The sequence below is a fragment of the Pelobates fuscus genome, chromosome 13, assembly GCF_036172605.1.
Source record: "Pelobates fuscus isolate aPelFus1 chromosome 13, aPelFus1.pri, whole genome shotgun sequence".
Classification (NCBI taxonomy): domain Eukaryota; kingdom Metazoa; phylum Chordata; class Amphibia; order Anura; family Pelobatidae; genus Pelobates; species Pelobates fuscus.
In genome coordinates, this window is record NC_086329.1 from 27,717,340 (window position 1) to 27,731,677 (window position 14,338).

A 14,338-nucleotide genomic window follows, 5' to 3' on the forward strand; every position below is an offset into this window, starting at 1 on the left:
ATCACTTAGTGTAGCCTATACGACTACAATATCTAGCCCTTAGAGACCAAAAGTGTGAAAGGAGGAGAGAACTGTACTGGAGGTAGGAAGGTTTTATGGGAGCAGCAAGCACAATGGATGTTTGGTTGCTTAAAGAAACTTTTTGCTGGTAGCAGGTAAGAGGTGGAGTTGTCTATTTACATTAATTATACATTGAATGCAGGTATAATCATACCTACCTCTCCTCCACTTCCTGAAAATGTCACATAACAGATGGTACGATCAAGGAAATGCCAGCTTTTGCTAAAAGTTAAAACGGACTATGAATCATCATAATGAACTTATTTCTAATAGACACATAGACAAAGTGGATTGAACAATGGATACATATCAGTATATATGGAATATTGTTGTTATGGTGTGGTTTTTCTCCCAGATATTGAAAGTACCGGTATATTAACTAACACAATGAATGGCCTATGTCCCATTGTCCACTGGCTCTGTATATACAGACACAAGACTTTTCCTTTGTAAAACCAAATCATCAATTAAATCGAAAGTATGATAGTCTTGTTTGTGTCAAGACAACATAACAGTTCATCGCTATAGGCTCCTCTTAATCTACAGAAGTCACCATTAAAGTCTATGGGAATTTTTGTAGCTAAATCACTTGGAAAGTTTTTTCGACAAATATCGAATCGCTTGGAAAGCTTATTAAATTAAGACCATAGTTTATATGTTGAACAATGGTCAAAGACTGAATTTGATTGCAACCCATGATGGGATGAAACTGTATACCAGATGACAGCACTGTAAGGGGTTTATGTGATAGCCAGGCCAGAATCGTATTAAGGACAACCAGTGACCAGTAAGCTTGGCTACAAGATGTCTGCTCAAAGCCACCCCTAAAGGGGGGCTGTGGTACTGAATGGGAAACCCTAGCGGTCAACTGGCACCAAAGCCATGTTTCCCACGTACTTTGGTCATGGCAACAAGCTGGGTTATAATACCCATGGTTTTAAGGTCAACTGGCTATTGCATGAGTTATCTGTGTAGGAACCAAGCTTCCAAGATTGTATCTATACATTTAATGAAAGAAACTGCAGACCTCTAGAATTGTAAAATAATTACTAGTACAAACAGGATAAGATGGTCTTAAACACTTTATGTTGCAATACTGACAAAGTTTGCACAGCATACAATGGAAGAGTACAAGAAAACCTGGGTTAGAGAAACGGTTACCTTGAGCATTATACAAAATAAATATATGGTTTTAGATGTGAAATGGGCAGTTTAGATAAACAACAAATTCACTCTCTTATTCAGAATAGTTATTGTGGAGTAATCATGTCTATGTGTCTGGTCTATTGATATTTCTGTGAAATAAGCCTCTGTTGCAGGAGGATTTAACTTTTCAGACTCATAGGAGTTATCTTTGTTGTAATGCCAGTCACGTCAATAGCATGATCGCAACCTTGTGGACAAATCCTGGCATTGCAGCCTGTGTTATGCATGTGATAACACTTAATGGAGATATCCTAGTTGATCATATGTAAATGCCTCAACTGCGTGCTGTTGAGTAATACAAAGCAGACGGATTCCTTTTCCAATGCATTTCATCAAAACACTGTCATGTGAAGAGTGGGGGCGTGTGTATATAACATCCCTCTCTCCTATGTCTACAATGACTTGCAGACCCCAGGAGATAACAGAAGGAGGGTCTCCGCACGCACAGGATTTTTTTGGAGTTAAGTCAAGGTCACCTTGTTTCCTGGAATCGTGTATATGAGCTACTCCTACAAGTTCTTACTTAAACCTTGTCACATTGTGTTACGCTCTCATAAGTGGAGTCTGCTTTTATGGGAATAGATTGGGATGAACTCACCTACTGGTTTTAATTGGGCATGAAAAGACAAATACAGAAGGCAAAACAGTGATTGTCAATAGGGATTAATGTAGGCTGAATACTATAGTATCTGACGGCCTATTTCATGAGCAATCAGTATAGTATTTGGTACCCAAGCAAAGATCAGAAAACCACAGCAGAAGAACAAAAAGCATGAAGATATACAGTTACCAAAAGATGCGAACACTAACAGACAAATGACGGCTACAAAGATTATCCAAGAGTAACAAAGTCCAAACCAACAGCTAAAACCCAGATACCCAAATCAGAAACTTACACGGTCAGTAAGGTGCAAACTAAAACACGGGTCAGTGGACAGACGTTTTGAGGTTTATAAAGGCTGAAAAGTGCAAGATATTTATTATGTTACAGAGGGTGGATAAAAGGTTATATTTAGCAATGTTTAATACACATTTCAAAGGTCTTGATCTCAAGTGGTGTTGGTAGATTTGAGTTGTGAAGATGGACAAAATCAGATATTGTTTTGTTCCTGTAGAATTTAAAGATTTAATACAATGCAGAAAACACACACACACTGGTACTTGATTACTTGCATTTGCAAATGGTGTTTATAGTACATGTTTGAGTCCCATCCAACACATAAACCCAAGGATAATATGACAAAATGTTCCCTATAAACATTTAATAACAAAAATGATCAAGAGAGGTTAAAATCAAGCTTGTAAAAAAATAAAAATAAATATGAGAACTCTGATAACGTACAAAAGTTTAGAGAAACTCGCCCGCTTGTTGCTCTGTTAGTATAAAAAATATTTTTGCTCACTACCCTGACACAGGCTAGGGACTTGACCAGACTGATGCCTGGACGCAACCATCTTTTTACACCTTTGAGAATAAGTGTTACCAGAAAGTGGCATCAACTTTGAAAAAGTAAATGCGCTTCACTTGTACAATTCGCTGTGTAATTGGATTGTGCACTTTGCAGTCCTTATTTATCTCCATGTTATATGTCTACTTTCAAATGTAAATACTGAAAAAACGGTTTAACTGTGAATTTCTGCATTCTCTGCACTTGTTCTAGTTCAAGCACACTGACCAATAAAATCCTAAAAAAAAATCAAAAAAAAAAATCATATATATATCTCTCGTCTGTGAGGTTTAGCTGATATTTCCCCTAGACACAGTGAGCACAAAGTCCACATCTGGATTACCATTTTTAGCCCAAGCAAATGCATTTAAGCAAAAACAAAGAATAAAAAGCACTGTGAACGGATAAAAGCTTAGCGGAATTCAATAGCTTACCCTTCAGTAAATTCCCTAAATTATATATATATATTTATTTTTAAAATCAATAAAAGCAGTTTAAAAATGGACAATTAGGAAACAAAAAACTTCCCCAAACATGAAGAAGCGAAGGGGAAAAAAAAGTCGTGGTCTTCTACAAGATAAGTTATTACCCTGGAGTTTAATCTAATGACACAAGGTCACTCATTTAGACTGAAAGAAAAGAGATTTAGTCCAAGGCAAAGGAAAAGTTTTTATGGTAAGAACAATAAGGATGTGAAATTCTCTGCCTGAAGAGCTGGTTTTATCAGAGTCTGATGTTTAAACAGAGCTTTCAATCTACATAACTTGATTCCTTTATTACAGAATGTTGTGGTTTCTAGAAGGAGAGTTCCTGATTACAATATAGATAATTATGTTTATGCAACAGTTACAAAGTAATATGAGAGTGTTACTTTATCAAGGTGGCTCTCCTTTATACAGATATGTATTATTAATCTACCCCCAAGGGCAAACATTGTAAATATTTTCAAGAGCAAGAAATTTGTGGAAAGTAATGACAGTCAAGAACCCAAAACATTCCGCAGCTAGTTCATGGTAACAGTTTACGTAAACTTTACCATGAAAAGAAATATACCTAAAATGGATGAAAGTTTTCAGAACTAAGGAATTACATACTCTGGGGATCTTCATATTAGCAATTCAAATTCTATGGGATTAAAAATATTTCTAAAGATATTGAATCATTCTACAGAATCCAATAAAATTAAGACCACATTTCGAGAAGGCACCTTGAGTTTGATGTCCCTGGCTCAACGCCAAATTCGATTTCTCCTTCTTTAAAATGTCAACATATTTCTTTTATTAGAGGTCTTTAGACAAGAGAATAATATACTCGTTTCCATAAACATTGTAGAAAGTTTCCATTTTGATTCAGAATGATCAAAAAAAGACAATATACAACAGATTGCCCATTTCAAGAGTTGGAAACCTTCGGCACTGCAGATGCAGTAGACTACACATTCCATAATGCAAAGGTAAAGTTGTCTACAACATCGGGAGTGCTTAAGGTCTCCCACCCTTGCCATCGATTGTAAAGAATGCCAAAAAGAGAACCCTCTCTAGAAGATTAAGAAAAATAAATCGTACATTGCATGGTTTCTTAGAGAATTCATAACGAACTTTAATGGAATATGCAGCAACACGTCAAATAAAGGTAAATAAAAGCTACATGCGGTCACTTAAAACATATGTCCTACCCTCATCCCTCTTATTAGCCAAGAGTGGTCCTACCTAGTCTTAAAATTAAATACTTGAGATAAAATAATGTTAAGAAAGATACAAGCATGAACAATGTAGAAAAGGTCTACAAATATTGTATTTTATTGATTTAAGAAATTATTGGAATTTACAAGGCCCGATTGGGAAGGGCTGGCACAAAGTGCACGGGGACACCAGAATTCTCACTTTTGCCTTTCCTAACCTGTGCCACCTAAAGGCAGGTAGGGTGTTCCACAATTTACAGGATTATCAGTTAATAGATAGTTTTAGGGATGAGTCCTCTACTTTTTCAAGAACAAGCCAAGCTGGTTTATGGTTTTATATACTTTTTAACATTATTTTTGGCTTCTATAATTTTAGTGAAGCATGAGGCTAGTATATCATAGAACAGAAGAGAATTGCTGAGTGTCAGATGAGAGCATGGATATAAAACATAATAGGCCGAAGTGTGTCATTTGTTGCAGATTATATCACTGTTAGAGCATTCACCATAATGCTATAGGGGTAAGAAGACAAGAGTAGTAAGAGGCGGTTATCAAAAAAGGTTAAAGGACCACTATAGGCACCCAGACCACTTCAGCTTAATGAAGTGGTCTGGGTGCCAGGTCCTTCTAGGATTAACAAATAAAATAAATACAGTAAAAAAAGTGATAACGTGTGACAACACAGATAGTTGTGACCACCTAAGTGGGTCCCCTTAAACCACTTTAGAAATAACAATTGAAATACGTACAAATGGTGGATCACACTTCTTATAACTTCCTAAAAGAAAATGAACATAAAACCATATAGTGTAATACAGTAAATTATGGATATGGAAAAGGAAGATATAAAGATCTTGTACTCACAAGCAGGGAGCCAAATAAAATCATAAGGCTCCCATGAGTTTGGCAGTGGGACACTTAGTAGGACGTCCCTGTCCTTTCTTGGGCTGTTCTGGAGATAACTGGAACAGTGGAGAAACAACTTCTTTCTTGTTCATCAATTTATTGGTAAAAAGTATAGAAATACAGGACTGCTTTAAATAACACAGGGTTTAAAAGAAGCAATGTCCAATAGCCAAATGGCTACTAAAGTCCATATAAAAGCACCTAAAAAAAATAAATAAAGTGCAAGTAGAGCAGACTTGAAAAGTCCTTACTGGTCTTGAGAATATAGGCACAAGTGTCCTCCAAGGTCCTGACGGAGTGTGATCCACCTTCTAGGATTAACCCTGCCTGCTGTAAACATAGCGGTTTCAGAGAAACTGTTGTGTTTACAAATGGGTTAATCCAGCCTCTAGTGGCTGGCTCATTGACAGTCGCTAGAGGTGCTTCCGCGCTTCTCACTGTGATTTTCACAATGAGAAGACGTCAGCGTCCATAGGAGAGCATTGAGAATGCTTTCCTATGGACTGGTTGAATGCGCGCGCGGCTCTTGCGGCGCATGCGCATTCAGCAGATGATGGCAGAAGAAGGAGGAGATTCCCCAGCGCCGAGGGAGCCCAGCGCTAGGGAAAGGTGAGCGTTTAACCCCTTCCTCACCCTAGAGCCCGGAGGGAGGGGGGCCCTGAGGGTGGGGGCACCCTAAGGGCACTATAGTGCCAGAAAAACGAGTATGTTTTCTTGGCACTATAGTGGTTCTTTAATTGCAAATAAGCCATGCACACATATACACCTCTGTCTTCATGCCATCATATAATTGCAGTGTACAAACAAACCTTTGGGGGAATTAATAAAGTGATATAATTGGTTGGAACAATCTTATGTTAAAACTTAAAGGGAAACTATAGGCATCAATACAACTTTAGCTTAATAAAACTGTTCTGGTGTGTAGACCATGCCCCTGCCATTTAGGAGTTAAATCACTTTTGTTTCTGTCCATGCACCCACCCTGGCTGTGCCTCTCATACCCTGCAATCAGATGTTAACTTGCTTTAGAAGTTATCTCCTGCTCTGTAAATTGAACTTTAATTACACTCAGGAGGCTTCTGCAGGGTCTAGAAGGCTATTAACAGAGCAGGAGATATCAAGATTCTAAATTAAACATAATGCAATAAAGGAAGTTTAAACTTTAGATCTTTCTTTACAGGACATGTTCGGAAGACTGTGCAGGTCACACGCAGGGAGGTGTGACTAGGAATGTGTAAAACTGCTTCATTAAGCTAAAGTTGTTTTTATGCCTATATTGTCCCTTTAACTAGATATATATTTGAGAGCCTTCAGCGCTTGAACATATTTGGTCATTAACAATACCCCCACCCCATACGAAGAAAATAAATGAATATAGCTACTTTTCAAACTATTAGAAGCTGCTTGTGTTGCTGCTCTTAGCAAGAAAAGTAGATGTATTCATTTTTTTCTGGATAAAGTGCTGTGCAGGGGTTTATGGGGGTGAGCACGGGTCTTTTATAGAACACAATAGCAGGGAAGACTAAGACAAACTGATATGTCTCTGCAAGCCTTTGAGATAGGCAGCAAAAAAAAAATAATGATTTAGAGCTGAATCCTTTTATTAGTTTATTTGTACGTTCCATAATACATTAAAATGGGTACACCAATGTAATCCTGAAGTGTCCCTTTTAGGAAATCACCTTGGGACTTGAGAGAAGGATAGACTGTGTCCGTGTGGGTGAAATTTAAAATGAATCAAAATCACAAAACAAAAAAAATGAGTCATCAGACCCAGACAATACATCTGTAATTTAAGGTGGCACTGGTGATTTGCTTGTTATTATTTCCTTAGATGTCCAAATGAGTCCAACCAAAGACTGATCATAACAAGCATCAGACAGACAATCTTGGAAAGGTCGGAAAACACATTTATATTTGTAATCCCTTGTAATAGCAATCTTTCATCCTGCTCATTATTCACTTAGTGCATGAGTTAACTACATTCCAGAATTGTAGACAGATTTGGAAAGAGGGCGAGTGATGGGAAATCATGAGTGGGATAGTGTGTGTGCGTGGCAGTGTATGTGAGGGTGGAGAATGGCACGAGGAAGAAACATGTTTGGGTTGAAAAGAAATCTATGGAAACAAGAGAAGCAAAAACATTGGAAAGAGACAAATGTCTGCCTGTTAAATAAAAGCTTCAAAGTGACGTATTTACTGCCTTCAGCTTCCACGTATGGGGATGGTCGGTGAACAAACAATTTGTTCAAGTCCTAGATTTCTTTTTCACTGGCTGCACTGGGTCCACCAAGCTGGGGGGCCCATCGGCAGGCCCACTCACTTAGAGCCACCCCGTAGGCCCCTGTCAGATTGCAGATGGGGAGCTAGGACGAAACATGTACAGGTCATTTCCTCCCAGCTTTCCAGAGAGCTGTGTGGGGTGGACGAGGAATAGTATGAGGGGGGAAAGCCTGAGCCAGCCACAGACTTCCATCAGTCTCAACCATCACCAGCTGCAGCCACTGGACGCAAAAACAAATAGAAACAATTATGGTGCCTAAAATATGTAACTTATGACGTGTTTGTGTGTCTCCATGTGTATGTGTATCAGTATGGCTGTTTATGTCCTGAAAAATGTGCTGAAAAACTCTGCTTATACTCGAGTATATACGGTATTTCTACACAAATCTACTGTTAATTGAAAATGTATATTATTGATTTGTTTTTTTATTATTTTTAAATGCACAAAATATACATGCCAGTCAGAATGTGTTATGTTTTCAAGAATATGTGTGTGTGTAGTGGATGCAGTGAGCGTATTTGATTAGTGGATGCAGTGTAGGTTTGTGTAGTGGATGCAGAGTGTGTGTTTGTGCAGTGTGTGTACAGTGAATGCAGTGTGTGTGTAGTGTGTGTATAGTGAATGTGTTTGTACCGTGGCGGCCCTGGTCTGCATTATCGGCAATATCGGTATTTTTATTGGCCGATACCGATATTGCTGAAAATTGCTGAAAATACAGAATATCGCCAGACCTATAATTAGTCGATCCTGAGCTTGCAGGTCCTGAGAGATTAAAAAATAAACAAGCACCTGAATACCCAAAATGATATTTTTAGATTTTTGTTGTGGATGCTTCTATTCTAGAATGTCAAATGTATTTGTAGCGGAATAGATTCCATCTTTACAAGGGGAGAGCATTGTTAGGGCTGCAAGAGGATATTATAGTATTGTAAAGAAGTACCTTCAATACTCTGGGGACCCACAAGATTCATAGCCTGGTGAGCAGTATACTCCATCCTGGGCCGGGCGATGCCAAGTTCCTCCATCACCTTGTGGAAAAGATGTTGGATCTCCGCCTCCGACACATGGTCCGATGTCCGAGGGCTATGACCCCAAGATGGAGTCAAACTGTAGACCAGAAGTAGGAATAGGGGAAAACTTCGCGTCATGGCAGCATTGTTGCCCATTTTTTCCTGAAAAAGGAAAAACAAGTTTGTCTTTAGGTAGGCAGATCATAATATATCTAATATATATTTCTAACTGGTTGGCTGCCTTAAACTCAACTTGACCAAAACTGAAATTCTGGTCTCTCCTCCCTCAAGTGTTGCTACTCCTGTGTCTGTCTCCCTCCAAGTCAACGGTGCGACCATCTGCCTACGTGTTCTCTTTGACTCCGACCTCCTTTTCACGCCTCATGTTTAGTCTATTGCCAAATCCTGCAGCTTCCATCTCAAAAAACATTGCGCACATCCGACCATACTTAACGCCAGATGCAACTAAAGTGCTGGTCCATTCCACTGTCCTGTCTTCCATTGACTACTGTTATCCGCTTCTCAGTGGTCTTACGTGCTCCCAACTTCTGCTGTTACAGTCCATAATGAGGCGAGGCTCATCTTCCTGTCCGCCCGCACCTCCCACTTCTGTCAGTCCCTACATTGGCTTCCTGTAAGATATAGGGCTTAATTTAACATTCTTCTTCTTGCTTTCAAATATCTACATAATGCTGCTCCCACCTATCTATCCTCCCTAATACACAAGTATGTCCCGTCTAGACCCTTACGCTCTGCTAAAGACTTATATCTATCTTCTGTCCGTACTCCCACCTCTAATGCTCGCCTTCAAGACTTCGAGGGCTTCACCGTTCCTGTGGAACTCACTTCCCTCCTCCGTTAGATGCTCACCCAGTCTCCACTCCTTCAAAAAATAATAAAAATCCCACTTCTTCATAAAAGCGTATCAATTAAACTGTTCATAGCTCCTGCCTGATTCCTCTCTTGCAACGGTCATTAGTCTAATACTATCCTTACCTTTTGTGTCACTTTACACCACTCCCTCTAACATGTAAGCTCATTGAGCAGGGCCCTCAACCCCATCTGTTCCTGTGTGTCCAACTTTTCTGGTTACAGCTACATGTCTGTTCGTCCACCCATTGTAAAGCGCTGCAGAATTTGTTGGCGCTATATAAATAATATCAAAGTGATTCAACAATTTCTATAGGTTTTTGTCAAATGGATAAAAAAAAAATATATTCATTTGCATGAAGCTAGTAACCAATCATTATACAACTATATTCTAATATATGGTTAATAAAACAGCCCCTTTACTATCTAGGTTTAAAATGGACTGTCAGAATTATGTGTTAAAGAATTATGATTTATGTGCATCTTTAAACTAAACCTACACTTTCAACAGTAATGTTACAGTTGCATACGTAGCAGTGTAATCTGCTTGCCACTAGAGGGCCCCATACAGAATGACCAATTTAACAGTTCCTTAGAAATTAATTTATTCTATGGATCACAGTGGGATGTGACACGCATAAATCGGTCAATAGAAGATTGTCACTTTCAATTAACCCTTTAGAAGTATCAATCCTTACACAGATTAAATAATACATTGCTAACCTTTTAGGTTCAAATGACTGACTCTCCCCCCTCCCCCCCACCCCCACACATAACATTTTTGTTGCTGCATCCATTTCATAAAATTAGGTTACTATATCTGCTTGCTTAGGGTTCTGCTTGCCTGTGTAAAGGAAAATACTTTCATTAAGCAGTTTACAGTTATGTAGATGGTTAGATCTATAATCAATCCTATTTAGAATTCCCAGGCAATTATTTAGATCAGAAAAAAAAAAAATAAGAAATCACACATTTCATGACATTCTATAGAGAGGATTCTGAATTTTGTTTTGCTTTAAACTGGTACCCAAGCATCTTCGCGGAGATATAGTATCTTGTGCTCGCAAAAAATATATATAAATAAAAGCAAGATGACTTACAAAGATGGAGGCAGGCAGCAGGCAACAGCACAGGCTCAAATGTTAAGAGGAAGCAGCTGGGAGGAGAGAATGAGGATGCAAGGGAAGCAGAGAGTGGGTGGGGGAGTGATGTGACAGGTGAGGAGGGAGGCAGCACAGTGATGGAGTGAAATGGAACAAAAGCCTTTGCTTATCCAGCCTAGGACTTCAACTGCGAACAGACTAGATCCCAAAGGGAGTAAGGAGGCAGACCCAGTGTCAATCCATAGGACATATCTAGGTGTTTCATTTCAGAATGCTTTATTCACAAGGCATGCAGTTTTTTAAAATTTTAATTTAATATATGAGGCTTACCTCTTTAACTGGATGGCTATGCCATGTACGTACAACTCTTTCTGTAATATATTGTTGGAAACTGTGGAAGCTCATTGTGTCATATCAGGGTGTTTTACTTCCTTACATTTCGTTACCTTAAAACTACCTGTTGTGATAAAAACAGACCACCCAGATTACGGGGAATGATATTGTTAGTATGGTTGTTTTGTGATTTTTTTTAAATCTAGGTTTTATTAAATATTTTCAAATGTTTCACCAAACAAAACACAGGAAGCATAAAATAAGTGAGATATAGCACAAAATAGCATTATTCCGTGATCATAGTGTTTGTAATTTAGTCAACAAAGCAATGTCTGAACAAATTTATAATAATTATGAAGAATAAATGTCATAACCAAAGGCGTGAGCGAACATTTCACTTGTCAGTTAACAATACAGTAGCTTTGTAAATCTGTTTTCCTCAAGGTAAGTATTTATACTCCGAGTCAACTGGGAAACAACACCTTGTGACAAACACTCTTTTCCTCACTTTTGCCACAAACTCCTGGAGGTGTGTGAAAGCTGGCCTCCTGCCCACTGAATATGGTCCAGGTTTGAGACCCTGTTCGGGTGTTACCCTGCCCAGCCACCATTAGCAGCTCTCCTTCTGTGCCCCTGGTTCGGCACTTTCCCTTCATTCGAATGGAACCGAACGCTAGCTCCCTGGCGGCCGTTCGCATGAACAAACCCACGAATGGTCCTCAGCGCTACTAAGCTGCAACTGTTGGAGCTAACTTTGGCATAAGGACTTCGTGGTTCCCGTCACCTCAGCGGTACTTCGCCACGAATGTTATGGAACTGTATTTGGCATGAGGTGACCTTGCGGTTCCCGGACAACTTGGTCCAAGGTTTTGAACCACTTTTTCAACCCACAAGCGCTTTTTGTAGGGAAGGTGCCTGAGACCAATAGGAAAAAAACACTCCCCGAGAGCCAGGCGGAGCACCCTGTATTTCGGCTGGAGGAACTCCTGAAAGTTGACAGGCAAAAGCACTAAACGTCCTGGAACTATTTTGGGCTAGGACCATGTGTGCGGCAGTCAGAGCTTTGCACCGGTGGCATTTCTCCTACACTGCATGGATCTGAGCACTATTTAGACAACTTAGGCACCCAGATCAGGGATTGAATAACATGGTATTATTATACGTTTTGGGGTACTTTCATGTTTTAGTGTTTGGGAGATAATTAGCTTACCGGTCTTTAACTCAATTAACTCCGGGGCCCAGAGATTCCTTGGAGGGGCTTGCATTGTATGGTTTAAAGACACCCCCTTCCCCAGCTGGGGTCTGTTCATAAAATACCAGGTTTGGCACATTAAAACCAGTTATACTCCCAGAACTATGTGTCATCTGGTTACTGGGAGGGTAAGGCCTATTCACTACTCAGCATCTGGTTCCAGCTCGCGGAGGATTCAGCAGGAAAAGTCCTTGTAAGGACTAAAGCTCCCTGGACTCCCTGGCAGAGACTCCAGAAGGACCCCAGTCAAACCACGGCGACTGGGCTGAGGTTGTCCCTGGTACCTGCTAGAAACATTCCTTGGCGGAGATGCCCAGCCAGGGTCCATAGAGCTCCACTACATACCTACATTGGCAAGCAGGGTTTTATTTAATTTCCAAATCCAATCTCGGGGCCGGGTTAGCAGAGATCAAAACCCTATACAAATATCAGTGAGATCGGACCATGTAGATGGTGCAACCTGTGCAGTGTAGTAGGTGCAGATTTTTCAGTTGTAAATATTTACAGTCGATTCGGGAATACTGACCGTTAAGGACAGAGTAGTGTGTCTAGGATAGTTACTTTTGTTACCAGCCTTTTCAGTTTCAGAGCAATGACAGGATGTAAAACAACACATGCTTGACGTAATGCAGCAAACTAAGCCAATTATTAGTGTAATGCCTACTAAGGTGAGAAAAATCCTGCTTGAAATGAGAACCTTTACTCTGGTATTTAAATAATTGAATAAAGCAATTAAGGGGGTTAATAGGACGTACCGGAGTTTGCCGAGGTCAACGTTTTGGAGACCATTAAACTGCGAGTGAAAGTTAGGAGTTATGGTCACTTAATGAAAGAGGAATTTGGAAGGTTTATATGAGTAATGTAAAAGTGCCCTGTACAAAAATGGAATGCCAAGCAAAGAAGAAAAAAAAATTATCAAGAACATCAGAGGTTGATACTGGATGGATGTTACCAGATGCTACACATGAAGAGGAATAGGAGAGAAAGGAAAATGATCAGTAATGAATGTGGGTATACTTGTTAAAAAAAAAAAAAAACAGTTAGCAGAGAATAATATTGACACACTGCTTCTATGTCTAGTGTCAAGCCTACATTTTAAATCATAAGTCACTAAATTCAGGGCAGTGTCACAAACATAGCCAGCAGGTGTTTAGGGATGGTCTTTTATTAATGGTGTGTTTTTTTTTTTGTTGTTTTTTTTTACACACTAAAATACTGGTACTCTTCCTTTAAATTAACAAGCACATTTAGAATTGCACCAAGCACCGTGACAGAATATGTATGTGGCAAGAAAGAGTTATTTAGAGTCAGGTCATCTCTAGGCAGTTTAACTGTAGAATAATTGCTGTGCAAGTTAAAAGGTTTTAGTTTATAGGTAGGCTGGCATCTATGAACAGTTCAGTGACCAGCTTGTTCAAGTTGCAAGTTCTAATAAGTGAGAAAAGTAGAATTATAAATGTCCCTGGCACAAGCATGTCACTGCTGCTGGACTTTGAAAAAGTGAGCTGCTCTGCCGGACCCCCACCCTCTTTCTCCCTGTTTGTATCATTATGGTCATGGTGTTTGTGGGATTGAAGGAACAAAGTTATCCAAGGGGTTAATAGAGGATGGAAAGAATGAGATCGAACACAAAGAAAATAAATAAAAACACACCACACCGGAGTTTAAGACATTTATTCATTATCTCCAGCCTCAAATTAAAACATGAAATGAATAAAAAGACAGTCACCCCAAAATAAAAGGACATAACAGCAGTGATTGTTCATAACAGCAGTGATTAAAACACTCCAGGAACGGCTGTTGCAGCTGGAATACCTTTACGTAGATTAACATTTGCAAAGAAAACAGATCTTTCAAGCCCAAAAAAGAAGTGTATTGATCTACAACAGAAATTAAACAGTTCTTTTTATTTAAAGGCATCAGTGTATAAAAAAAAATGAGGCCCAGAAATCATTATTCACAAATGTGGGAATAGGTGGGTAATGTCAATGGAATAGCAAATTGTAGGCAAACGAAAAAAAAAAACCCTAGTGTGATGGGTATTTATTTTTCCACTTTGGCTATTATGTGAGATCTTATCAATTCAGTCTAATATAGTTAAACTAGGTCAATGTAGCACATTGAAGTACAATGTGTGTAGCTAAGCATATGATTTATGGCTAGCTCTAACCATTTTACTATTCTT

General features: G+C 39.2%; 1 protein-coding gene across 1 annotated transcript in view; it reads right to left on the minus strand.

Annotated features, from left to right (window-relative positions):
* The window catches only part of SCG5 (secretogranin V), a 28,890-nt gene extending 18,250 nt beyond the window's left edge, over window positions 1–10,640 (minus strand). The window contains exons 1-2 of the mRNA XM_063439919.1: window positions 10,566–10,640; window positions 8,526–8,757 (exon numbers count right to left, since the gene is read on the minus strand). Of these exons, the coding sequence (XP_063295989.1) occupies window positions 8,526–8,751 (226 nt within the window). The 5' untranslated portion in view covers window positions 8,752–8,757; window positions 10,566–10,640. The remainder of the gene's footprint in view (window positions 1–8,525; window positions 8,758–10,565) is intronic.
* Between the last annotated feature and the right edge of the window lie 3,698 nt (window positions 10,641–14,338).